The sequence below is a fragment of the Crocuta crocuta genome, unplaced genomic scaffold (assembly GCF_008692635.1).
Source record: "Crocuta crocuta isolate KB4526 unplaced genomic scaffold, BGI_CrCroc_1.0 scaffold126, whole genome shotgun sequence".
NCBI classification, from domain to species: Eukaryota; Metazoa; Chordata; class Mammalia; order Carnivora; family Hyaenidae; genus Crocuta; species Crocuta crocuta.
In genome coordinates this window covers 7,137,108-7,164,935 of record NW_027531000.1, presented here as the reverse complement: position 1 = coordinate 7,164,935, position 27,828 = coordinate 7,137,108, and the positions used below count along the sequence as shown (strand labels likewise).

The 27,828-nt window shown below is 46.8% G+C and overlaps 1 protein-coding gene across 1 annotated transcript in view; it reads left to right on the top strand.

Moving 5' to 3' along the window:
* PDZRN3 (PDZ domain containing ring finger 3) overlaps positions 1-27,828 on the top strand; it is a 242,308-nt gene that overhangs the window by 200,707 nt on the left and 13,773 nt on the right. Inside the window, 2 exon segments of the mRNA XM_077770644.1 lie at positions 20,745-20,992; positions 23,906-23,993. Coding sequence (XP_077626770.1) covers positions 20,745-20,992; positions 23,906-23,993 — 336 coding nt within the window.

Sequence of the window (27,828 nt, the reverse complement as noted above, 5' to 3'; positions counted from 1 at the left end):
GGCACCATCCTCCCAGAAGAAAATGTGTCTTTAGAAAGGACCTTGTGAACCAAAGGAATGGTTCAACTTGCAGAATTCTGCGTGAAGTAAGTAGAGCAGCGTCCTCTTTCTGATGACGGAGTGTGTGGCCATCACCATGATGGCAGGTCCCGATTTATAGACCCTGCCCCTGGGACACTTCCAGGCTGCAGGACTGGGTCTCACTATGTGCCGTTTAAACAGTACCGCTGACCGATCCTTAATAATGATTTCAGTGTCCATTTTGTCCGTTTCTGACACAGTGGGCTGTGTCAGAGGCTAGACAGTTGTAGAGGCCTTCCTAGGTATTGCCAGACTAGCCCCTAAAATAAGCCTCTTTGTATAACACCCAGCAGTAAAGAAGTGTCTGCCGCACCTTCCCTCTCATCCCAGTACTCCCTGGGCAGTAAAGGTATTCTCACTTCTTCCTCTTTTTTTCTATTTGATAGAAACAGGGAGTGGGGGAGAAGAACGGACTCTTCATTTGTCACTTGCATTCTTACAGCAATTTCAAGGGATGCAAGTTGCTTTGGGGTAACGGAAAAGCAAGCTTGAACATGGCATCACCATCGCGCATAGCCCTGGGTCAAAGCAGAGGCCGGTGCCCCTCCCTTGGTTCAGACGCTGCTGGTCTAGGCAGCACCCCTTGGGAACCACTGCTCTGAGAGACACGGGATTACATATGGATGATTGGATGGGTGGACGGATGGACAGACTGAGTAGCAGATGAAGGGACAGGAGAGAGGGGAGGGAAGGCAGGCATTTAGGGTATATGTCTCTTTGTTTTAGTAACGTCAGATTGTCTTTCACCGTCAGAGTGGAGAGGGTCTTGGGGCTCTACACCCCCGGCAGCCCTTGGAACTGCCTGACTTCTTAATTTTTCCATTGCAGTGTGTATGAAGAGGTGTCTCACTTTGGTTTAAATTTGTTTTACCGTGGAATATTAATGACGCTGAGTGTCTCTTTCAGTGTGTTTACTGGCCGTATTTGAGCTTCTACCAGTGTGTGCGCAGTGCCTGTTCAAGTGTCCGCCCCACTCCCATCTTGGCTTTTTCATCTTTTTCCTTGGATTTGTAGGATTTTTAAAAGCATAGTCTGGATACTGGTCCTTTTTGAGATAGGTGTTGCAGGCCTTTTCTCCCAGTTTGTGGCTTGTCTTTGCCTTCTCGGGCTGATGTGCTCCTGTGACCCAGACCCCTTACTTCTACATAGTCACATACAGCAGTCTTTTCTCAGGATTTCTGCTTTTAGTCTCTGTCAGGAAATACATACATAGCCATGAGGCTACTCGCCTCTATTTTCTTTCAAAAGTTTTATATAAATGTTGCCTTTCACAGAGGGTGTAAGGCTGGAGTCCTGGCACCACATGGAGAACAGCCCCTCTCTTCTCCATTGAAGGGCATTCCCCGTTTCCCTGTGTGTTTGCGGCTGTTTCTGGCCTCTCTCTTCCGGTCTCTTGAGAGTCTGCCTGCATTAATATGGCACTAAGAGTGTCTCTTTTATTGTGCTGTAGTTTTGTGGTAACTCGTGTCCCCTAGGAGAGCAGGTCTCTCGCCAGTACCACCTTCTTGAGCTCTTGGCACCCTGCCCATCCATGGGTAAAGTGATGTACTGGTAGGCTCAAGATGCTCAAATTGGGGGATGGGCTTACAAGTAGTCAGTGTAGCGTTCTTTATATTTACTTCTGTCTTACAGAACTTTTAATGTCTTTAGTATTTAATAAAATAAAAATACTAAGAGGAGCCTCAAGAAATATCATAGATTTTTTTTTAGTTTATTTTGAGAGAGAGAGAACACAAGCAGAGAGAGAGAGAGAGAGAGAGAGAGAGAGAGAGAATGAATCCCAAGCAGGCTCTGCTGTCATCCCAGAGCCTGATGTGGAGCTCGAACCTCCAGACTGTGAGATCGTGATCTGAGCTGAAGTCAAGAGTTGGACCTTTAGCTGAGCCCCCCGGCACCCCTGGAGGCTTTTTATAATCTATAATATTTCTGGGGCAGCTAAGGGGCTCAATTGATTAAACATCTGACTCTTGATTTCAGCTCAGATCTTAATCTCAGGGTCGTGAGTTCAAGCCCCATGTTGGGCTCTCCATTGGGCATGAAGGCTACTTTTAAAAAATAATAATAAAATAAAAAGTAAATATTAAAAAGCCTCTGTCTCCCTCACGCTCTGAAGGAAAGTAAACCAGAAGTAGTAATGATGGGGAGGAAGGAGTCGGTTGGCTAGAAAGATCTTTAAAAAGTATTAAAATCCTGCTTAACTTTTTCCTGAGCATAAAGCATTCTTCGTCTGCAAACGAATTCCCTCAAACGACACCATTTGTTGTAACAGAAGACATCTGTGAGACTGCACTTAGAACTTGTGTCTTTACATAAACACGTTTCTTAGGGGGTGACATGTTTGAGTGTTTCTATATAAAGAAAAATCCTAAGGAAAAATTTTGTCTTTTTTGTGAACAAACAATGCATAAACCACATAATGCAGCCAGACACTCTTCACGGCATTAAACCACTGAAAACAGAGTTAATTTGTCAGACATCTGGGAAAATAACGGTTTTCCCCCAGTGTGCTCACCAGCGAACCACAGCCCAGGCGCATTCTGCTCTTTTGCCATACGTGGCAATTAATTAATCCCCTCCTCTGCCCAAAAGTGGCAATGGGGTGGCACATAACATTGGAAGGGACGTGCGGTTTAATAAAAGAAAACTCTAAAGAGTATGAACCAGTTTTCCTTTATCAAGCAGCTGTTGATTGGAAAACCGAGAGAGAAATTGCTCTCCTTCCTAATGGTGTTTCTGTTGGCATGAGGAGGTGAAAAGCAGTGGGTCTTTCCCCCCAGAGTCACCGGAGTGTTTTACATCTGGGAGTCTGTTGGTTCTTACCTGGCTATCAGATCTCATGCACTTGGCATGTTAGGTACCAGCTGCCCTGTGTTGCCCTTACCTGCGTGTAGCACTGTGTTTGCACATGTGAGGACTCCCTGACCAAGAGGGGCATCTCTTTCCCCGGGCAGCATTTTCTCCTTTTCCATTCTCTCACTAGAGACTCTTGAAGCCTGAAGTTCGTAGTATAAGCCTAGGTAGCTGGAAACTTTCCAGGAATTAAAGTTCGAGTTGTCTGGCCTGTCTGTCTCCTCTCTGCCCCCACCATTGAGGGTTCTGTCCAGGTTCCTCTGTGGAGTAGAATCTGAGAGCAGGTGCCCGTGCCCCGTATAGTGAAGAGCTGGTGGGGAGAGGGGGAGGACAAATATCAGGGAGAAGTCGCCGTGAAGAGTCAGCAGAACGTCTTGTTTTCAGTGGGCCATCAAGTTTCAGAACCAAGTCTCCTCTGCAATCAGCCGCAGTTAAGAAATGTCCAGAGATGGAGGAAGCGATTCCCGCATGTGTTCTTTATCCTTGAGTTAGTGGTGAAGGCCAGAGATGAATACGTTCCAGTGCTTTGGAGTTTTATGCCAATGGCAATGAGAAATGACGGCGTGCCATTTCCCCTGCATGCGGTTTATATACACGGGTTATACGCAGAATGTCGTGTAATTCTAGCACAGCCCCTGAAAGTACAGGTGTGTTGTTATGTCTGTCTTACAGATGAGGCAACTGAGGGTTAGTTAGAGACGCTGATTCCTGGGCCTGGGATCCCAGGGCTCCCCGGGGCAGCACCGGGGTCCTGACACAGGACCGTGTGACTCAGGCACGGACCCGACCGTGTGAACAGCATCACGGCATGTCCTAAACACCTGGCAGTGTGAGCAGAAGCAAAGTCGCTCTCCTGGGGGGACTTCCGTCCTGGGGCAGCAGGCAGTGAGGAAGTGAATCTTACACTACTGAGCGTGTAATGACCGTGTACGGTGAACGAGGGACTGCAGGAAGCCTCGGCTGAGGTCTGGACGGAGGCACCGTGCCCAGTTTTCTCCGCGGCAAAAGGGAGGCAGTCCCATGGCGGTGGGGTGACATGACGCATCAGCGTGATGCCACCTCGGGAAGTTCCTCTTATCGTCATGTTAAGGCAGGAGAGGGCTCCATTTGCAGGGTACCCCAGTGGAGAGTCACCCTCTAGCTGTTCCAAGGCCAGCATTTATTGAGTGCCTACTTTGTTCTTGGACCACATGCTGAGGGAAAGACTGCAAACAGCCCTGTGCTCACAGCACTCCTGACCTGCCATCTGGATGGTCTGGTGTCAACCATGACATTTTGTCACACAAGCCAGTCGAGGCTCTGGGGACAAGGGAGGACGCCAGCATTTCTGGAGGAGATGGCAGCGGCCAGGCCTCTGCAGGGGGGTCTAGAAGAGTCATCCTTAGGGGTGGGAGGTCTCTGGGAGACAGGAAGAGTGACAGCGGTGGCCCCAGAAAGGACACCTCGCGCGGACATCACTGGCCACCACTGGTGCCAAGCCATTTCTCTCACAGGCACCCTGGAAAATGACCTTTCCACAGGAGTACGAGAAGCCACGACTTCGCACACATAACACACAGAGGGAGACACACACAGTATGTTTGGACGAAGTGCTCGGGTTCTGTGATTGGTTCATCACGTTATTGATGGAGCATCTGTAGTGTCCCCGTAGGAGTGGCCGCTGGCGGGGACACAGGGCTGCAAAACTAACGACGTCATGCTCTTACCCCCCAGAGGTGGAAGGAGATGAAAATGCACCAGTAACCAGCTGCGGGCGGCCAGTGCCCAGCAGGAGGGCCCCCCTCCCCACCATGTGGGGTCTAGGAGTCAATCATGGCGGCCACGCTGAGCTTCCTGACCGTCTGAGCATGAAGCAGTCAGTGTTGGCCCGGTAGAGGCTCCGGGGCACAAGAAATCTGGATTTGTAGGACAAGTGTTGCATGAGTGACCCTTCCCTGTGCACACATGTCCTGTGCGCTCTCGTATCCTGAGAGGGCTTGGCTTCAGGGTTCCAAGCTTGACTTGCACTTGCTGAGCTAAAGCAGATGAAGATACTTGCAAAGTATGAAAGTGCGGTGTAGCTGGCAGTATGACACGCCCGATATTTAAATAAAGAAATGCTCTGGAAAGGCATTAAAAGTGTTAACCATGTGTTCTCCAGACTCAAAAAGCCAACGGAGGGGACAGGGAGCATACAGTGTTGGACAGCAGATTTTTAAACATGTATAGAGTTACACATTCATAATAGTACAAGGAGCCTAGTGACACAGCCAGACAGAGAGTGCACACACATCACAGGCCCGCAGTTAGAACAAGCGTATATACGGCCGGACATTTCCCCTAGATGCACACAGCGGGTGTTACCCCTGGAAGACTCGTTTTTCAGTGAGCTCATCCATGAGGCAAGATGAAATGAGGTCAGAGAGAAGCTTCCAGAGCTTCAGATTCTTGGTTTCTAACTCAACTAAGTCCAGGTTTAAAGGACAACATCCCTGACCCAAACCCAAGCAGTCGGGGAGAGAGCCCACAGGAGCTCCAGGGAAACCCCGCTCCCGGAGCCGCACTCCGCCCTCCCTCCATGGGGACCGTGTTTTTGCTGCCAGCCGTCTCCTTTCTTTTCCTCAGACCCACACCCCATTTGGCTGAGACATAGCTCCAGGTGCATTTCCACTCAGCTGGGCACACCGGTAACTCGATGCAAGCGCCAGAACTAGAAACACCACCCCAGTCCCCGCCTCCCCCCTGACAACTTTACCCTTTGAGAAATTCGTTAGATTCTTTTTCTGGCTTTAAGTTTGACATAACCAAAATCACGTACACATACTTGTGTCTGTCTCCCTCTTTCTACCTCTCTGCTCTCCTCCCTCTGTCTCTCTCTGTGTCCCTCTCCTTCCCTATTTCTCTCTCTCTCTGTCTCTCTCTCCCTCTCTCTCTCTCTCTCCCTGGAAAACTCCTGCATTTCCTCATATTCTAATTGCATTATCAAGTGTTGTGTTGGATCATTAATTCCTTCCCAGATGATTTGCTCCTGGTAGGTTTCTAGCAAATGCTCCCCATGTCTAATAAATCATCTGAGGAAATGCTGCAGGTTCCTGTCTGTCATGGGGAGGGGGGTCCGCGCACTAATTCCCGCACCCTGCACACAGTTACATCCTCCTTCCTCTCACAGACGCAGCCCTGTTGGCCTCTTCGTTAAAGCTCACTGACCGGCCGACAGCAGAGGGGAGAGCTTGCTGTTGTGCTTAGGCCAACCTCTCGTTGGACTCCTCCATGGCTCACTTCACTGGGATAGACTTCAGGCTGTTTTGTCACCTGAACAAAGTCTCCCCGGGTGGCCCGAAGCAAGGGGTCCATCTCCTCTGTACCCCTGCTGGAGCCCAGGGTCAGGGGATGATGTCTGAAGGACCTGCTCCCTGATGCAATGCTTCTGGTAACCCAAACTGAGAGCAATCCTCGGGGACATAATGGTGGTTCCCACAGTGGGGCAGAGTCGCTGGAGCAGGGGGTTACGGAATTGTATTTGGAAGGGCGTTAATGTTGATGCTTTTGACACATATCTTTTCATTTCATTTTTCATCTCTGTTCAGATCAACAAACTTATCATGGACCTTCTGTGTGCTGGAGTTCTGTGCAGCTTAAACTTGTAATTACTCTGCCATTCTTATTCCCCAGAATTTAATCACCAAAAAAGCGAAGATCAATTATTATAATGTGGTCATATTTTAAAGCCCTTGGTGCCTGTGAAGTTGAGAAGGAGAGTCATTTTATTTGCTATTTTAGAGGTGATAAATATCCCAGGATGTCATCATTATTCTTTTGGTGCCATTTATAAATCACATTTATAAATCTTTGAGAAAGAAATACCACCTTAAGTTTATTTTTGATTCATCAAGGTTCTAAATCTTACCAATTTCTGTTTTGTCCACGCCTCCAGAGTCCTTCATTGCTGCTCACTTTCCATTGGGTCTTCTCTCAAAGCTAATATTTCCAGAATTCTGCATTAATTTCTCACATTGATCACTAGGTAACTCTGTACTTCAGTGGAGATAACTTAAAGCAAATTTATATAATCTATTGATATAAAGTTGTCTCTTCATTGCAAGGGAAGTATCTGCAAACCATGAATCTTTTGGCAATTCGCTGAATATCTCTCTGATTCATCGTTGCATGTTAAGTACTCTTAAATGCAGTATTCTTAGACATAGTACAGGCGAAGTGTGAGTGGGTAGGATCAAGTGTTTTGTCTTTTAGAAATTTTATTCAAATTTAGAAGTATATCTCAGCCTAGCAGGAGACACATATTTTTCCCCTCTAACCTACGTTTCCTCAACACACTGAGCAATAATTTGCAATTAAAAATAGAGAATGTTGTCACAGTTCAGGACAAACAGGTTAGCTTTTGTGCTTTAATCATATCAACCTAGATAAGCAGTGAATTCATATCATTCACATACACACACATACCCTCATTCTTCTGCAAAATGAGTCCATTGCCAAAAGTTAGGAGAATAAAATACGGAGGGCTTCCCCCACACCCTGAGGACACTGGAGTAGTGAGGGCCGTCCTGCTAATGGCAGACTTCAGTTCTACAATTTTCCTCGTGGGGATAATTAAGAGGGAAAAGAAGATCAGGAAAATTTTCATAATAAAAAATGCTGAAAATTACCCATCATAATACCACATTGAACTGCTGATGTCCAGTCAAGATTAAAACTAAAAATGTAGGGATTGTGTAACTAGATAAGGTTTACATTCTTTAGAAATGCAGTTCTAAAACACCAATCGTGGGGAAAGCCTGTGTGAAGAACAAAGCATTTCAGGAGCAAATGGATCGGGCTTCCCCCGCTTGAGGCTGGGGACTGTGTCCCATTGTGCAGAGAGAGGTGGTGAAATAGAAGATTGAGTGGCTTTTTTAACCAGTTAGCAGTATAACCCATCCCTCATCCTATAATCCATCCCCATTATGGTTTTCTGGCAAAAGAATGGACACATTGGATTCCAGAGTCTTAGGACGCAGAGGCTCCAACCAGTCGTAGGTTAGATTGGACAGGAACTAGCAGGTGCTGACATGATACCCTCACCTCGCACTTGTGAGGGGCCCCCAAGAAGGAACTGGGATCCAGAACATTACAGGGAGTCTATATTCAAGCCTCTCAAAAAAACAGTTAAATATATAGAAAACAAAGATTTAAAATCACTGTTGAAGTTCCACTAAAAATGTAAGACGCAATCCACAAGAGCCAGGAAATTGTATTTAAAGCGTGTCAGCATTCGTTCTCATTCGTCCCGGCGTCTGTTACTTTGTTACCTGACATTGGTGTTGTTGAAAAAGAGGAAATTTCATAATCTTGGCAAGAGGGATAAATAAAACACAGATCATTAATTAAGGTCAATAAGCTTTTTTCAAAATCTGATTTCTTGGCCCGTGGCTCCCGTAAGATTCAAAGGCTTCAAAGCATCTGATGGTGCTGGTTTTCTTCCCGCTCAAGAGTTTTCTGTTTTAACATAAGACTTTCCTCCTGGTTGGACTTATTTTAAATGGTGTTTAAACGCTAGAGCCTCACAGAGTGCCTCAGGACGTTGGTAGGGCGAAGAGGCTAAAATTTGACGGGACAGCTTCGTTAAGAGGAGAATTGAGACAAGAGATTCCTGTGCCTTTGGCTTCTCACAGTTCAGAAGGGGTGGGTGAGTGACTATCCAAAACCAGTGTTTCCTCACTCCGCTTGTTAAACATGGACCATTACCGAGGTGACTTTCTGGGAGAGGTCCGTGGACTAGGCCACCTTGGTTCAGCATGGCCTGCCTCACCCGTTCCCACCAAGACACCAACAGTAAATGTTGTTCCAAGCCACAAATTTCCTGCTTCTCACCAGAGCCTTGCATTTCCTGTCTGTGCCTCACCTGCCCCTGCTCTGCGAGGAAGGCTCATTTTCACTCCACCCTCCCATCTCATGTACATCTTACCTTTGCTTTGGGCTGAGGTCAGGTAAGAGTGCAGGCCAGGGGTTAGAAGGTTAGAGCATATGCTTGAACTTGAGCAGACGTGGCTCAGATCCCATCTCTACTGCTTAGGAGCCGCACAGGTCTTAGGATGCTGCTTTGAGCTCCTTGGGCTTTGATTTTCTCATCTATGAACACAGAATGCCGCTGACCTCCCCGGTGACCTTCTTATCGGGAAGAGGGGATGGGATCATGCACATAAAGCATTTAGTGCACTCCTGGCACAACAGACACCCAGTACAGAGAGTCCAGAATACTGTACCCTTGAGATGGGCACCGGGATCCAGAAAGGCCTCTTTCCCATAGACATGAATGCAACTTGACATCTTTTTTACTCCACGACATATTGGCCCGTAGAGTTTCACTGAAATTGGGCCGCTGGAACGTGTAGGAAGCACGTGGGGGCTACTGTCTCCCGTGAGGGTGCTGACTGTGAGCGGGACCCTTCACAGGGAATCTTCACAACTCCATTGACAGATGAGGAACAGGGAGACCTTCGGTAACATGTCCAAGGCTGCAGCGCGGTGACAGTGGCTGACATTGAGCGCTGCACCAGGGGCTTTACTTCACACCGTTCAGTCATTACAGAAAGCCTAGGAGGGAAGTGCTAGAACGCCGCCCATTCTCAGTGGAGAACACTGAGGCACGCAGAGGTAGGGGACTTCACCCGGTGGGCCGTCTGGTAAATGGCAGAGAGTCAGACCCCTGCGTGTGTCACCCCAGAGCCCAGACAGTGTTCTCTCTCTCCCGGAGTCACTGAGCTTTGATCCCCATTTGATCAGTGCCTGGGTACTGGGTAGTGGGTGCCCCAATAATTCCTCACATGAGTGGGGATAATAGGTGGCTAATGCTGACTGAGCACTCACTCTCCGGGGGCACGAGCCCTACTTACTTTCTGTGTCTGGCCTCACGAATCCCAACAACAACCCAGTTATTTTACGGATAAGAACACTGAATCACCAGGGTGTTACCTTGCTCACGATGATGTAACCCAGAAGTGACACAGCCTATATTTAAACAGAGGGAATCGGACCCCAGAGTGGAAGGGTCTTACGCGTGAAACTCCCCCCTTCCTGTTCCCACACAGCTCAGGCAATCTCCCTTCGGATCCTCTGTGAAACTTCACTGACCGTGGTCGCATAAAACATCATTAAATGCTTTTTTAAATCTTCTTCTAATTTCTGCATGACAGCAGTTGTTTGGGGGAGGAGCCTTCCTATAAGTCCTTTTCTCTGATGATTAGAGGCTTGAGGGTGGAATTTTGTCTGAAACACTCCCCTAGTCTTTGAGGAAAACAGCTAACACGTTTAAGTTTATAAGAGATATTTATGAGACTGATACGAAGTTCACCCCGGGGAGATGCACATGACATAACAAAACGGTTTTCATAAGGCCCTGGGTGTGATGCTTGCAAAAACGTAACCACACCTTTCTCCTTTGATTGGCGGCTGTAGTGCTTTGATGGTAGGAGGTAACGCCAGTGTGGATCGTCCCGTGCAATAAAATCAACACGTAAAAAGAGGCCTGGCTACCTCGGGCCTCAGCGTGCGTCTTGAAGTGGAGGTCTGCAGAGACACAGGTGCCCTCTGGCCACTCGGGGTCATCTGGAAGACGCAGATAACGTTACGTGACCTCCCGCACGGGAAGCTTGCCCGAGGAGGCGTGTGCCAAGTGCCTAGCGTAGTGTCTAGCACAGAGGGAGCGCTGCCCCACTGTTGCCCCGATCACGACGGAAGGGTCCGACACGCCTGCCTTGCCCTGTGGCTGTGCTGGCCGCGCCTCTGATACACAGGGGAGCAGCGGAGCACAGAGAGGGAGTGCCTCGTCGTCTCCCAGGCCGGGCAGCACGGCAGTACGCGGGAAGGATACCGTCGTGTAGGGGTAAGGGAGCTGAGCCCTGTGCGGGTCCCGGACAGAACTGCAGGTGCCCAGCGGTCGGGTGTTCACGTGCTTCTGCTGTACCGACTGGGACCCGGTGGCAGTCAGCAGGGGGGGCCGCTGCCGGCCCTTCCTTTTAAGTGGGGGTTAGAAAAGGGCTCCCTTTCTTCTGAGCCCACCCACCCTACACCCCTCTTTGTCTGGGCACCTGGCACACAGGTTAGCCTCCATAACCGTAAGCAGTGATCCTGGCAGGGGTGGTGTGGGGAACAGGGCAGAGGGGTGGGGAGGGGAGAAAGAGAGAGAGAAAGAGAGAAGAAAGGTCTAGAAAAAGAAGCCATTTTGCATCTTGTGATTTTCTGTGAGGTCTATGACATTGGCCTTTGTCATCTCCTTCCCCTGTAATGGGAGGTTTCCGTTTTCACCTGAAGCGGCCCCACCTCCTCTCATGCAGCCCACAGACCACGGGGTGGGTGGGAAAGCTTGGGTACAGCTGCTGTGCCCTTTCGCAGACATTCCCATCCTTCCTGGGCGTCATGTTTTACACCGTCCACAAAGCAGTGGATGCTTTCCTTCATAGCGCGTGATAGCATCATAATGAGGATGGCAAAAGCGGTGTATACATTTAACATTGAAAACGCTTCCCTCTAAATATGCATATCTGTATATAACACGTATTTTATTCTCATTTGAAATTTGGAAATTCGAAAATAGACTCCATCAGATTTGTGTTCAACTTAGCATATAAGATCATAGAGCAGAAAATGTTGAATTTTTGTGTAAGAGGAGAAAACCACGAAACGCCAGCAGATGTGCACAGTGGGGGGGACTCTGACTGTCTGCACATGAGTGAATAGGTCGCTCAGCTGACCCGTGGGCAAGCCTGCTGCATTCCAGAAGCTGCATTTGTGTGCTATAGGGAACAAAAGACATGGTTCAGGCCCTCACGGAGGTTAGGGCCTGGTGAGAAAACGCAGGCAAACAGTGGAAAAATAACTATGTGATTACACATCAAGAAAAATGCGGTGAATTCTACTCAGTGACATCTCCTGTGTAAATGTTCTCCAGCATCAATAAACTCGCAGAGAAATGGAAAACGGGCAGGTGGTTGGACCATAAGGATTGGTCAAGGCTTTTCCAGAGAGTATGAAGAATAAAAGAAGGGTAGTTGGAGGCACTTGGAAGAATGTCTTCCAGGGGTGAACAGTGATAGACCATAGAATATGATCGACCATTTTTAACAGAATTTCAACCAGAAACCAATCCCTGCTGCAAAGGCATTAAGGATACAACTGGAGAAGAAATGTTCCACAGAACTTAGGAGTCATAGAAAGTAGGGGCACTTAGCTACAGGAACACCTTGTTTCCAACAACACAGCACTGGGCTTTCCTATATGTCGTTGCATCTTTAAATTATCACCTTTAAGATGATAGAAAATGTACATGTTTGGGGCACCTGGGTGGCTCAGTTGATTGAGCATCCAACTTCAGCTCAGATCATGACCTCATTGTTCATGAGTTCGAGCCCCACATCGGCCTCTCTGCTAACAGCATGGGGAGCCCACCTCGGATCCTCTGTCTCTCTCTCTGGCTGCCCGTCCCTCTCTGCTTCTCCCTCTCTCAAAAATAAATAAATATTTTTTAAATGTTCATGTTTATCTTGAGATGCAGAGTAGTTCAAATATATTGTAGTTTAATGGAAATTTGGATGTCATCACTTACAATGTGATTTGGGGTTATGACATGAAAACTTCCTAAAGCAGATGAAATCTTGATCAAGGTAGATTTTTACCTGAGAAGAAAGCATTTTACAACATTTTAGGACTAACTTTAGGGGCACCTGAGTGGCTCAGTCGGTTGAGGGTCCGACTGTGGCTCAGATCATGATCTCACGGTTCGTGGGTTCGAGCCCCACATCAGGCTCTGTGCTGAATGCTTGCTCAGAGCCTGGAACCTGTTTCAGATTCTGTGTCTCCTTCTCTCTCTGCCCCTCCCCCACTCATGCTCTGTCTTACTTTCTCAAAAATAAATAAATGTAAAAAAATAAATTTAAAAAAAGGACCAACTTTACAAAAAACCTAAGTACATAGATGATTTTTGGCATTGATTTCTTTAAGACATGCCATCCATTTTATTATTCAGAGACTGGCATGGCAGCCAGGAATAGTCTCTCTTTGAGAAAAAAAGTAAAGGATTTAAAAATCTGTGATATGTAAGTTAGATGTCAGGAAGGGTGCTCTCCCAGGAAGACTACCTGGGCTATAAATTCAGGTGTGCACAACACTCAATGCAGCTAGGCAGGCAACCTTCCACTTGTAGAAAGAGCAAGCCCAGCAAACTAACTTCAGGACACATTTAGAAGTTAACATGGACATACTCTAGTGGGGTCCGTGGTAGATATCAAACATTCTACTACAGATTTAAGGGTTTAAAAAAAAATATGTATTTATCTTGAGACAGAGAGAGAGTGTGCACTCAGGGGAAGGGCAGAAAGAGAGAAAATCCCAAGGAGGCTCCACACTGTCAGCGCAGGGCTCCATCCTACGAACCATGAGATCATGACCTGAGCCAAAACCAAGAGTGGGACGCCCAATGAACTGAACCACCCAGGCAGCCGTGCCTTAAGTTTTTACATCAAAGAAATTGGGATCTATGGAAGAGTAGTCTATTTACACATACATATCACATAGTAAAGTGAGGGTTTTCCACAGAAACATGTTACTGTGAATACCATTTGTTCATTAAGACTCCTATTCCTTTTTTTAAAAAATTTTAATGTTTATTTTCTTTTTAAATGTTTGTTTTTATTTTGGGGAGACAGAGTGGTGGGGGGGGGTGGGCAGAGAGAGAGGGAGACAAAGAATCTGAAGCAGGCTCCAGGCTCTGAGCCACCAGCTCAGAGCCCAGAGCAGGGCTCAAACCCATCAAGTGTGGAATGTTGACCTGGACTGAAGTCAGACTCTCAACTGACTGAGCCACCCAGGCCCCCCTGTTTGTTTATTTTTGATAGAGAGAGAGAGAGAGAGATGGAGCATGAGCAGGGGAGGGGCAGAGAGAGAGGGAGACACCAAATCTGAAGCAGGCTCCAGGCTCTGAGCCGTCAGCACAGGGCCCGACACGGGACTCGAATCCACGCGAGATAATGACCTGAGCCAAAGTCAGACACTTAACCACCTGAGCCACCCAAGTGCCCCAGACTTCTTTTCCTTCTTAGTTATACCTACATTTTAGATAAGTTGGCCTTCCCTATGTCAAGCCCCAGAGCAGACTATATATTTGAAATAAATTAAGACAGAACAAAGAGTTTCTCGAATGAAAAAAATTTTTTTTCAGTGTAAATCAGGGCTTGAAACCTTGTACTNAGTCAGACACTTAACCACCTGAGCCACCCAAGTGCCCCAGACTTCTTTTCCTTCTTAGTTATACCTACATTTTAGATAAGTTGGCCTTCCCTATGTCAAGCCCCAGAGCAGACTATATATTTGAAATAAATTAAGACAGAACAAAGAGTTTCTCGAATGAAAAAAAATTTTTTTTCAGTGTAAATCAGGGCTTGAACTTTTGGTATGTAATTGATTATTGTCTGCTGCTTCCATCGGAACCTAAGTTTTAATTAGTTTGACAACATAGGTGTGATATTTTACAGAATGAAATCACTGCCCCTGTATTTAATTAAATGAACCCTATAAAAGTTGTGTTTTAGCCAGGGGCATAATTGATAGGAGGCTGGATTCAAAATCGCATTAGCACTTTATATTGGGGTCGTTTAGCACGTGCAGTAGAAATAGAGGTGACTGCAGTATGTTGATTCTCAGAAACCAAATGTCTTCCCATAAATAGATACGTATTTTCTAATTTAGAGACCGTATGGTAGGTCTTTTCCCAGTATTACACATCCACGTATCCTGACCTGCTCACACTTAAGTTGTAGGGCACAACACAAGCTTTCCGGGCTCCTGTTGTGAAAGGCAATATTACAGCTGCATGACGTGACTACCACCAGTGGCATTTCTAGGTAGACGGTGATGATCCAGGGCCCCCTCACTCTCTGGGTTATGGGCTCAATTGTGCTCCGGTTTGTGTACTCTCTGGGAGTAACAGCTGCCACCTCAGCAGATCGGATCCCTCCCNGCATTTCTAGGTAGACGGTGATGATCCAGGGCCCCCTCACTCTCTGGGTTATGGGCTCAATTTGTGCTCCGGTTTGTGTACTCTCTGGGAGTACCAGCTGCCACCTCAGCAGATCGGATCCCTCCTGAGATGTCTCGGGAAAATGCTGCCCTCAACACATTCCTTGTGGCCATTTCTTGAGTGGCTCTTGCCTGCTGTAGCCTCCTTTTTCCACCAGAAATTGTCCCAAGTTGCATCCTGATATGTCTGCCAAGAGAGGAACGACTCTCACTGAATAACCACATTGGATACTTTCTCAGGAATTGAATGACTGAAAGATGGACAGACGGGCTGTCCATGAAGTCTGCCCCCACATGGCAACCCCTCTCAGGTTTGTGTTCATTCTCGGGACCGTGGAGAAGACGGTCACGAGCGTCTGACACAAAGAGCAGCAGGCGTGTCACCCAGGCCTCATCAGAACCAGGAAGGAATCACTCCACACCCTCAGCGTAATTGTCTTGTCTCAGGAGACCTCACACTAACAGACCTCTTGAAGGTTCCTTAGTGTCATGTCGGATTTGTGCCAGTGCTGTTTGCCTTGAGACAGACTGATTGGATTTTCACCATAATTGCACCTAAGTCCCAAGGGGCCAGCCAGAGCCTTAGGTGAATAACTTGAGCCTTTAATTTATAATAAAGATAAAGTTTGCAATCAGCATTTCTGGTTCCAAAACATTCCATTTACTTGGTTTTAGAGCTGCATAAACTGTTTTAAAAGCAATCTGCTCAATTGGGCGAGTTAATGATATTTAATTTGACCGGGCCAAACGTCACCGGATGAGCATTCCATCTGTAATTGCAGCCATCATCACAGCCGTTCTGGGTAATGTAGATGTAATGCTAATCCCGAGAATAAAGGCTGTCATTCTCGGGTGGTTGACAGTGTACTGGAGTCATCCCCTCGCTAAGGCTCTCAGTGATGTGATTCCAGGATGACAGTGTAATGAGTGTTATGTGCACAAGGTAATTCAAAACAAATTTGGCTGCAAAAATGGATCGTCTAGGAAAGTAAACTCCTGCCTTGTCTCATGGTCCTTTAAGAGAATGTAATGATCCCTAAAATACCCTGTCAAGAAGCTTGTGTGGCAGGAGTCAAGTCTGTAAAGTTTATCTCTTGCACCCCTGAACCCCCCCTTCTCCCCACTCGTCGGAGAATCCCAACTCAAAAATATTAATGCATATGTTGGTCGTCTAGGAACAGGAGATGGGTAGAGAGTCTTTCAGGACACAGATGTCTCTTAAGACTACCTAATTAGGCTGCATTTTGCTGCTTTGATTTATAGATTATTTTCTCCTGGGGAAATAAGACTTCTGGTGTCAGATTCCCATTAGTACTGGTATCTTAGTAAATTTCCTATTATTTGCATGTGAGGCACTCTTAAGTAGATTATCCCATTAAACTTTGTAATAACCCTAAGAGGCACAACATTATAATTACATTTATTTTGCAGGTGAGGTAACTGAGACTCAGAATAGTCAAGTTGTCCAAAGCCCACAGTCAGGATTGCACCCCTGCCTTGGTCTCACAGTCGCAGACCCTGTGCCCTCCATCCCTGAGCTATCACTTGGAAGGAGGCACTCACCTAGATGGTGCACAGGCTTTAGCGGAAAGTCATTTGATTAGCATACACACATGGCCCTGGGCTACTGAAACTGTTCTCATGGGCATAGGTGCCACAGAGGCCTCTCTGTGGCACCCAGCCTGATGTGGAGGTGATGTCCTGGAGGGGGACAGGACATCACTTCACAGTCACCCCAACATTCCCGCCTCCCCTTTGGCTTTGCCATTGCTTTCCTTCATCCTAGGCTGTAGAGAGGCTATAGATGTTGTCGGACCAGCACCTTGGAACAATACCAAAGGTGGGACGGGGTCAGAAAAGCCTTCTGGCTTTTTGTAATTGTGTGCAGGGAGACAGGGCAGCTGTCTGCCCCTGAGAATCCTCTTAGGTTAGACTAATACAGGCGGGTCTTCTGTGTTTCTCTTTGTAGGTACCATTTATTTTTTATTTAAAAAAAAAAATTTTTTTTAATGTTTTTATTTCTAGGAGAGGGAGAGAGAGAGACAGCATGAGCAGGGGAGGGTCAGAGAGAGAGAGAGTCACAGACTGAAACAGGCTCCAGGCTCTGAGCTAGCTGTCAGCACAGAGCCCGATGCGGGGCTCGAACCCACGAACCGCGAGATCATGACCTAAGCGAAAGTCGGATGCTTAACTGACTAAGCCACCCAGGCGCCCCTGTAGGTACCATTTAAACATCTGCTCAGTCTTGTAGCGTTGATGTATAAAATCAAAGTAATAGTTGCCATCACTTTTGTATAAAAATGAGCTGATTAAGATTTACTCCAGTTGGAAAAGCATTTTCAGGAATTCTTTCATACAGATGGAAGAATGTGTCTAGGAACTGATCAGAATACATCCCTGATTTTACACTACATCTGTGTGATATTTATACCTACTGGGATGTTCTGGGCTGCAAGCAGTGGAGACTTAAGTGAAAGTGGTTAAAATGGTCTCAAGGATCAGGAGTGTGGTATTGAAGAGAGAAAATTTGGGGGTAAGAGGTTCTAAGCTTGGTTAGTTCATTTGCTTGGTGTTATAATCAGAGACTCCAGTTCTCACATTTTTCTGCTCCGAGTCCCTCAATATATTGTGAACCTTGCGTCAGAGACTGGATCTCAACATAATCCCAACGTACTCCCCTTGAGTCTAAGCAACACATGCAGATGACTTGCCCAGAGGCAGAAGAGAGCCATCCCCACTTCAGCGGGGACACCTCAGTCACCCTGAGAGGGAAAGCTCCCTGATCTAGTGGAAAGGAAACAACATCTAATCTCTCTCAGCAGAGAGGAAGCAGATGGGGCAAGGAGGGATGCTAGTTGACCAGGTAGCTGACATGGTCTGCTGTTGTATTTGCAAGACCGAGTTGTATAATTCAAAACTAGACTCCTAAGGGCACCTGGTGCCTCCGTCAGTTAAGCATCCGACCCTTGGTTTCAGCTCAGGTCATGATCTCAAAGTTCTGTGAGTTTGAGCCTTGCACAGGCTCTATTGGCACTGATAGTGCAGAGCCTGCTTGAGATCCTCCCTCTTTCTCGGCCCCTCCCCTGCTTGCATTCTCTCTGTCTCTCTCAAAATAAATAAAACTAAAAAAAAGGGGGGGTGTAAGTTGGTTGGCTTAGTTGGGTGCACTGGGTGGCTTAGTTGGTTAAGCGTCCGACTTTCGCTTAGGTCATGATCTCGCGGTTCGTGGGTTCGAGCCCAGTGTCAGGCTCTGTGCTGACTGCCAGCTCAGAGCCTGGAGCCTGTTTCAGAGTCTGTGTCTCCCTCTCTCTCTGACCCTCCCCTGCTCACGCTGTCTCTCTCTCTCTCCTAGAAATAAATAAAAAATATTAAAAAAAAAAAAGTAGATTCCTAGGATGTATTCATTTTTAGACGTAACTAAAAGACTCGTGGAAGGAAATCTCTTGTTCATTCCCTTTTGGCAAATGGTCTGATATTTACACGTCAGTAGCAAAAGCATAGGCTGGATATATTGTGCAGGACCAGTTCGAAAGTCTTCATGTTTGAGGTCATTGCGGGTAAAACTACCTTCAGTACGAGCCATCCCTAGTGACTACCAAGGGCAGAGGCCGAGCATGGCTAGCTGGCCTGGGCCACACCCACATCTCCTACACATGCTGCCTGTGGCATTAATTTAACCTAGGGACACACTGACTATCACATTGTACATTCCTGTATTACTTGACTCTCGGTGTCAGGCATTAATGGAATATACGGCTCAGAGAATTCTGCCACAGCGTGAATTTCTCAGATCTCCAAGTCGCGGTTTAACCACCCACCCCCTCCCCTTCCTTCCCAGCCCAAGCACTCAGTACTCTAGGCCCTGAGCAAGGAGGGGGTCAAGATGGTCTGCTGTTGGGAAAGCTGGAAAGAATTCCTTTGTGTCCTCAGATCCTCTTCTCAAAGGAGGAGGGGTGAAGACAGTTGGGGTGTTAAACCCTGATGTTCTGGATCCTCCCAGGTAGAGGAAGTCAGGGCTCTTGTGGGAGAGCGAATGGTGCTTCGGCAGATGGTGCGTTTGAACCACTGTGTGGCCCAGAGTTCTTGTTCTGCCTGACTCCCTTGTGATGTAAGTAAATTACTTAAGTAGATTGAATCAAGATCATTAATAATCTCCCCTGGCACAATGCACTTGGGCTTCATTATAAGGAAAGAGTCTGACATCTATTCTTGAACTGAGTAGTTGTTTACAAGATCCTTGGTCCTGAGAGCTCTTGTCCCTGTAGGGCCCGAGTGAAGGGACTTAGCAAACATAGAAAAATGGCCACATAATCAATACTCATGTTCTGCTTGGACAAAGAAACCAAAGTGCCCTCTGCCTCAGAGGAAGGACCCATAACTGTCAGCGTGCTTTGAAGTACGAGATAATGGGAGGTGGGTGCTGAGGGGAGGATGTATGTGTCAGACAAGGAAACGTTCTGTGTTCCCCGTGACATTTATAAATGAATACTAAAAACATGCCTATTGAAAAAAATGGAGTATTAATCTAAGAGGTTTACATTCAGGACTTCGTTTGTGAAGTGACATGAACTTGTCAGTGTCGTTTTCCAGAGATGTGAGACGCCGAGGAACTTTTGCAGAGGTGTATTCTGCAGAATATGGCTGCTATGCAGTCATCTCCTATGTGACACTAAAAAGCAAAGCAACCACTTGGGGAACTTGGGGAATAATATTGAAATATGTCGGGGCCTGATAATTTCGATGCGACATCGCCAAACCATCAGAACATGGGGTCAGTTAAATAGTTGGGCTAACAGGTTGCTAGGAACGGCTTCATAGTGTAGAAACAAGGTTCTGCCTTCTATTTCCTCTTGCATAAGCCAAGCTAAAGATAGCCATGGTGAGTTAGTTTTTATTGGCTGCTGTGTCCAGGATTCTTTCCAATGGTACAAAGTCGTGACCCACCACTACCTAGGTGATGATTTGGTTTATTGGAGGCTGTTGGAGGGGGGAGATGGACATGATTTCGGCTCTGCCAGCTTCCCAGACTATGAGGAGAGGAGGATTAAGTGGTAGCTTCATGTAAGTCCTGCAGTAGACAGTTGACAAGCAGTAAATACAGGCACTGGGGATGCGGCAGCAGTGGCTGTACACAGGGGCTGTACCCAGTGAGACATGGGACCGCGGTTACACTAGCGCTTGTTTCCCAAACATCAGACAGAACGCCAGCCATTTGTGTACTTCCTTGGTCTCTGCCAACCCACCTACGCCCTGGCGGATCATTTACTTAGTAGTTTTAATTGACTTTTTTTTTTTTAACAGAAAAAAAAAAGCCAAGCAATTTATTTCAAAAGGAAACTTCCCAGCGCTTCCCTAAAAAGAAAGCTAATGTCACCTGACACAATACACCCTATTAAAACATAACAATGTAATTAATTTCTAGTTAGCTATTATTGCCTGATAAAGGCTCTGAGCCCTGAGGCTGCTCTTTTCTCTCACAGGCGAGATGAGCAGGTGATGAACCTGCGTTAAAGACCCCCCAGGAGGAAGCCGACACTCCCCGCTGTGAGCCTTGCTGCTGAATGCCGGATCTGCAGCCCTGCAGACTCCTTCCCATCCCACTAGGCTCTCCTTGGGAGCCCCCAACCACAGAGAACTGTGATCGTCAGACCCCCTCGCCTTCCCCCCCACCCCGAGTTGTTATTTTTGTGCACTTAGACAGGAGAACAGTCTTCCCGGCTTCCGCTTGACGATCAGCCTCCCTCACCCTACCTGTTTTCCCACAGGTCAACGGCAAAGACTTATCCAGAGCAACCCATGACCAGGCTGTGGAGGCTTTCAAGACGGCCAAAGAGCCCATCGTGGTGCAGGTGCTGAGGAGAACGCCACGGACCAAAATGTTCACGCCTCCGTCCGAGTCACAGCTCGTGGACACGGGAACCCAAACCGACATCACCTTCGAGCACATCATGGCGCTCACCAAGATGTCCTCTCCCAGCCCCCCTGTGTTGGATCCCTATCTCCTGCCCGAGGAGTAAGTCACGTGACCGTGCAGTGCTAATGTGTTAAATGCAGTAAAGAGGTCCGGAGAAGTTGGTTTCTCCCCTTCCATGTGGGGAAAATAATGTGATGTGTCTTATAATTCTCCAAGTTGCCCGTGCTTCGCTTCATTGTTTATGGAGGCAATCAATTGAATCCTGCTCAAAACCGCTCTGACATATTAATTACTTTATTATAACCCCGGAGCGGAGTTATTCAAATTATATTCCAAGAACAAAATTACTTACAAATGTCGTTAAAGTTATTTCAGAATAAAATTTAATCACCGCAAATGGCAACGTGAAGGTTTGGCGGTGTTACTAGAGGGAATGCTGATGGTTCTTTCAAATAGACAACAAAGTAAGTTGGGAAGGTAAAGAGAGCCCTGAAGGTGGTGCATTCTGCTTTCTTGGGTCTCGTTTCAAACCTGGATCTGTGTTAATAAGCCCACACATGCCTCATATAAGTACTGCATTTACCGATTAAGTAACAGCTGTGATCCAACATCGCACATTAATTACTTTACACACAACTCTCCTCTTACCTTACTCCCTGCCAGAGATAGAGAGGGGCTTGGAGCCTTCAAGTCAGACCAGCCTGATGTGCACACTTCTACCTAGCCGGGCAGCTGGAGTACTTTACTTTAGCCCCATGTTAATAAGAGGAAAAATAATAATAGCACTTAGTGTATAAGAGTGTTGGGTTAAAGGAAATAATGTGCCATAATAAGCGGCAGCAGCAATCATCATTAATTTAGTGACAGATTAAATATTTAGGGGAAGTAAATGAAGAAATTTTTAAAGATAGACCACTGGCTGAGAAGCTGTCCCCTTTAGCATGTGATTTTGCGTATGTGAGGTCAGTATGTCCACCTCCCCACCTCAGTCTCTAGGTGACGTGAGAGTCACTCCTGGCTCTTCCTGTCCTGCTCCTCATTCCGATGATTGACTTGCTGCTCTATTTTAAAGGTCATTTACCTCTTCCAGGGCAGACCTCTGAGTGATACCTGTTGGGTTTCTGTTAGCGACTCCATAGTGGAAGTGAGCACACGCTTCCAATGTTCCGTCAGGTGCCAGACAGGCTTGCCTTTCAGCCCCTGGTGTTGCCTGTTAGCTGTCACAGGAACCCAGGGCCAGCCGCCCAGGCCTGACAAAGCCACCTCAGCTGCAGTGGACATTGTGTCGGGGAGGTGGGGGGCACCGCGCACACACATGGTAGCGTGCAGACAGCTGTTACCTCAGGTACATGTAACGACTGCCCTTCCTGTGCACGCTCACCCGTTCTCAGCTTCTGTTGGCAGCCGGATCGCAAGGCAGGTCCCATCTCACCTAAACTTCACCGAGTACAATCGTTCAAGCCAGTTGTTTGACTTTATAGACCCGAACTGCCTCTCAGTATTGATGAGGCCTTTACGGCAAGTCTTGACTCTCAGATGGTGAACTGTCATGGTGATGGGCCTTTTAGAAGCCAGACCTTTAATTTCCTCTTAAGTCTAGTTAACATGACATGACTTACCCTCAAGGGGAGACTTGAGAAATGTCAGTAGAGTCCACAGGTCACCCCGGGTTCGGGCTGCAAGGTCAGAGGACAGCAAGAGTGCACGTCGGGAAGGAAAGGGGAGCGTTAACTTGATGCTTGAAAGCCCAGGCCTTCCCACAACCTCCTCAGTACTAAAAGCCCCTTAAGTGCTGGCAGTATATTTACCTGATAGGTGCTGGTAAGTCCAGAAAATTGAAAGCCAGCCCTTGTTTGGATGACCATTCATGTCTGATCTGTTTTTATAAAACGAAGTGCGTGGGAGGGAAGACCATCGATTGCTCTGCTGACCTTTGAGAACAGCAAGGTTTGAGTCCCCAGTCAACTGTCAGGCTGAAGCTTTCCATCCACGTCTGGCACCTTTCAGAGTTGCCGGCCGAGCCTCATAGCATTCCCACTGCCTTTGCTCCTGGACGTTCCATTAATGATACTTAAGAGCCGGTGGGTTGTGTAAATAGTGTTTCACACACGTCATCCTAGAGAGAGAGACTCAAGTGTCCATTCTCTGAGCAGTGACTGTGTACCCATGTGTGCTTATCTGCACATGCAGTTTATGTGTGCATGTGTGTATGCTCACTGTATACCTGTCTGTGCGTACAGGCTTTTCATGCCAGATGTATTCCTTGTTGGGGAACAAACACGAAAGTTTGGAAAGACACTGTCCTAGATGACAGCATAGCAGTTTTGGTCATAGCCCTTCAGACCTGTCTCAGAGGCCAACACGTGTCTTTGAATGTTGCCTCAAGTCCAGCCTTTTTCTCCCCAAAGATAAAATCTAACAGTGAGGCAAGAAGCACGAGATAGGAGTACATCTCCTACCTTGAGATTGAGTTAGAAACGAGTCCTGTTGGGGCGCCTGGGTGGCTCAGTCCATTAAGCGTCCTACTCCTGGTTTTGGCTCAGGTCATGATCTCACAGTTCGTGAGTTCAGGCCCTGCATCGGGCTCTGTGTTGACCGTGCAGAGCCTGCTTGGGATTCTCTCTCTCCATGTCTCTCTACTCCTTCCCCACTACCGCTGTCTCTCTCAAAATAAACTTAAAAAAAAAAAACCTAAAACAAACAGAAATGAGTCCTGTTGACACACGACTAGTCAGCTGGGGGATGGTCCCTGGGAGCACCAAAGGCTGTCCCACTGTCACCTCCATCTTCTTCCAGGGGGACAGACTTTAGCGCAGAGGATGGAAGTGTTACGGGGAGTCCTGACCCCACTGGGAAACACAGCCAGGGAGAAACTAGCAGAGACAGTGCCCCAGGCCCTGAGAGCTTGTGCCTCATCACAGAGGCGTCTTGTCACGGAGGTGGGAGGGGAGGGGAATGACAGCAGCTACTTCCAAGTGCAAGAGGCCTGAAGGGTCTTTCTTCTGTTTGCAGGCATCCCTCAGCCCACGAGTACTATGACCCCAATGACTACATTGGAGGCATCCATCAGGACATGGACAGGGAAGAGCTGGAGTTGGAGGTAAGAACAGCCTTGTCTAGATTTCAGGGCTCATTACGAAGACTGCCAGGTTCTCTGTAGGCATAGTTTATGGACGTTGGTAACATAGCCACTGTGAGTGGATTTCTTTTAAAAGAACTACTTTCAGTCATGTGTTTCAAGGCATCATTGAGCTTTTCTCCCAATCCCCTTCAAAACAGAGCATAACAATCAGATCCCAAAGCAGAAATCCAGGATTTTTTAAATTAAAATTACTTAAATGATACGGTAGTAAGTCCTGTTGGAGATCTCTGAATTCGTGTAATCTCCTTCCCATCAGGCTCTAAACTCTACACATTGTTGTAACTACAGTGAGCTTCCCCACCTTTCTACTCCCCAAGTCCTCACCGCTTTTACTCGGAGGGGAGGATAGGTGGATAAGTGATTAGCTAGCCCAAGCCAACACCAGAGGGTTTGCCCAAAGTTTACAAACACTGAGCTTGAAAAAATTAGCACATCTGTAACTCTCCTTAATTCTACTTGATGCCAAATAGGACTCAAGAATCTAGAGGATGAATAAAGTCACACTGGCCTCTAAGGTGTTTTCAATTTATTTTTCTTCCGGTATAACTAACTTGCAGTGTTACGCTAGTTTCAGGTGTGCGATACAGTGATTCAGCAGTTGTGGAGTAACTCAGTGCTCATCACCCTAAGTGCCCTCTTAACCCCCCTCACCTGTCACCCATCCCTTCTCCCTCTCTCCTGGAGGACATCAGTTTACAGAGTTCGTGTTCTCATTTGTTTTTTAATAAGAGTGATAGAAAATAAGAGAAAAGTCACATTTCAACATATATTTATTTATACTTTTGGGTAAACACTCATTCCTCTGTTTCATAGTGTTTTCAAAAAATACAAAAGCGTTTTTTGAAAAGTGACTTTACGGAATAAGATAATTGGGACCTTGTAGAAAGATTTTGTGATGTCAGGGGTAAACCGTGCATCACCATCGGAAGGTAAGCTAGGAAAAACCCAGTAACACTTTGTTCAGCTGTGTGGCCAGCGCCGTGTGATCTGGGCCATGCCCCCAACACCTGTGAGGTTGATGCACTGTGGAGCAGCAGGGGAGTGGGAGACAGCTGTGTTCCTCCCGGTTTCTCGCAGTTACCAAGGAGTTTTATAGCAGAACAGAAGCTTAAGATCCAAGTGTGCAAATAATGCCTTCACTGGTTGCTCCCCTACAGCCCAGTGCAGGAAATCAGTGTGTTTGGCTGGGACATTTCTTTTTGAAAACATAAATGTCCTGCTAAAGGGCTATGCTCTAAACTGGAATGGCAGGAATTTAGACTCTAAACTGCGGTTCGTACTTGCCACCAACTGTAGACCATGGCACTTGCCGTCCACTGATTGCTACATGAAATGTGGCCTGTGCCTTTCAGAAAATGAACGATTCTGCCTTCTACTTATACTTGCTCATCTCCCCAGCTTCAGGGCTAGTTCATGAAGCAGCCAGTGACCCCCCCGCCCCCCACAGGACACTAGTTGTTTAACGGTGTTAATATACGGTGCTCACAAAGGGCCTTCCACATCCATTTCAGAATGGTCAGAGTGAACCACGGTGAGGAGATCTTTGTCATAGAGGACTTCTGTGACAAATAGAAGTTCAAGATGACTTGAATATGCTAAAGAGCATGGTAAATGCCCTGGAGAGGGAGAGCAAACACAATAGGCAGAGTTGCAGACACCTACTTCTCTTGATCTAACAATTTCTCTTTGGTCAAGTACCTGTTAACGATTCCTGGGTCTGGAATTCTCTGGAACAGTGCTTTACAAGAAGAAGGGCTATTTAATAATCTTTATAGGACAACACTGCTTTTTGATGATCAGTGTAACTGTGACAGAGGTCTTTAGAAAGCTATTAAATATCCAAGGAGCTGGATTTATGGAGCCCATTTGACCTTTGAACAACACAGGGATTAAGAGTGCCGACCCCCTACACGGTCAAAAATCCGCTTCTACCTTTTCCGTCTCTAAAAATTTAACTATTAGCTTACCCTTGACCAGAAGCCTTACCAATAACATAAAGAGTTGAATAACACATATTTTGTATATGTGTTATATACTGTATTCTTTTAAATGGGTAAGCTAGAGAAAAGAAAATAAGGAAGAGAAAATACATGTATTACAGTGCCGTGGTGTAGTTATCCAAACAGTCTGCATGTAACTGGACTCACGCATTTGAAACCCATGTTGTCCAGGAAATCAGCTGTATACTGTAAACTTGGCAAGTCATGGGCACTTAGTTACACTTGACTTGAGAGAAGTGAGTTCTTTAGTTCTGTTTTGGTGTCTGACACCTTTGACATCCTGATGGAAGCTATGGTTTCTTCCTAGAAACATATTCCTGTCTAAAAGAGCTTGCAGGTGGTTTCTGGAAGGTCATCGAGCTCCTGCAGTATCTGTGCAATCTGGCCTATTCTGCCTTACAGTTTGTTACATCTGAACACCACCAGAATCATTGTTTCCTTTCTATTTTGCTTTAACCCAAGTCATTTGAACTAAGGCAAATTTATTTTAAAGGAAATCAGCATCAATGGCCACATATAGAAGGTGGTATCCAACACGGACAGTGGCCACCAGGCAGTGTTATCACATCCTGCCGTTCACTGGTGGTGCCCGGCAGGGTCTGGGAGCCTGGGGCTGATGTGCCCCACTCCCTCCTGTTCTCTTTCTTAAGAGATTGGCTTGTGTGAAAGAAGTGTTAAGACTAGCCCAGACTGCGTCTGCCTTTGTAAAGGAAGTAGCTTTCTCACCATGAACTATCTTCCAGCATCTTGCTTTTAGTAGAAGCCACTCTAAAACAGTTCCCTAGAACCTTCTTATTCAAAATGTGGTGATAGGAACAGCACAGCATCACCTGGGAGAAGGCAAGAAATGCGAATCTTGGCTCTCAGACCTACCGAGTCAGAATCTGCATTTTAACAAAATCTCTGGGTGTGTCAGTGCACATTAAAGCTGGAGGAGCCCTGACCTAGAGGTAAAGACGTCCAAGCTTTCATTTGCTCTGGTCATGGGTAAGAGCAGTGAGGCTTTGGTTGTGCATTTCATCCTCTCTCCTGTAAAGATGTGCCTCCAAGTCTCCAATGCCATCTACCCTTCCCCGGGCAGAGTGAAGTCCTACGGACTAGAAAGGACTAAGCACCTTGTAGACACGTGGCACTAGGCTAAACCTTCTTTCTTTTAATGATTAAAAAGCAGAGGCCAGCAATCCCAAGTATTTAGAAGAGTAGTTGAATGTTAGACCTCTGATGCCTTGAGACTTGACATCCATTATTATTTTCATTTCTACTTTGCCTGCTTTCACTGAGCATCTGTTATGTTGAATACACTGGAGCTAGAAATGCCAAGTCAGGAGAACTTTGCATCTCCTAAGAAAACCAATACAAGGTCGTGGGTCCCTGCTAGGCAGGAAGGCTGCTTTCACATTTGGACTTTTGTCCTTAGCAGCTGAGATGTCACCAGGTGATTTCTGTTAACTAAGCACATGTCATAAAGTGAACCTGGTGGTTTTGGAAAAAAGGCCCATCCTGAGTCTAGTGGTAAGGACTCCAGAGTCTTCCTGGAGCTCACTGTGGCAGCTTCCCGGGTAGCAAACAGTGTCTTTGCCTCCAGTACTTTCTGTCTCAGAGGCATTGGAAGGTGATCTGGTCGGTTCCAGAATGTTAGTAAACAAACCTCAGTACCAAGAATTGGGTTTGCTAAAGCAGACCCAGTGTTTGGGGAGACTGACACATACCCGTCATCCATGCTTTTCATGAGACTTCTTAGAACAACCAATAGTCTGTCTCAGCTGCATTCCATCTCCTTGGCTTCCCCCACT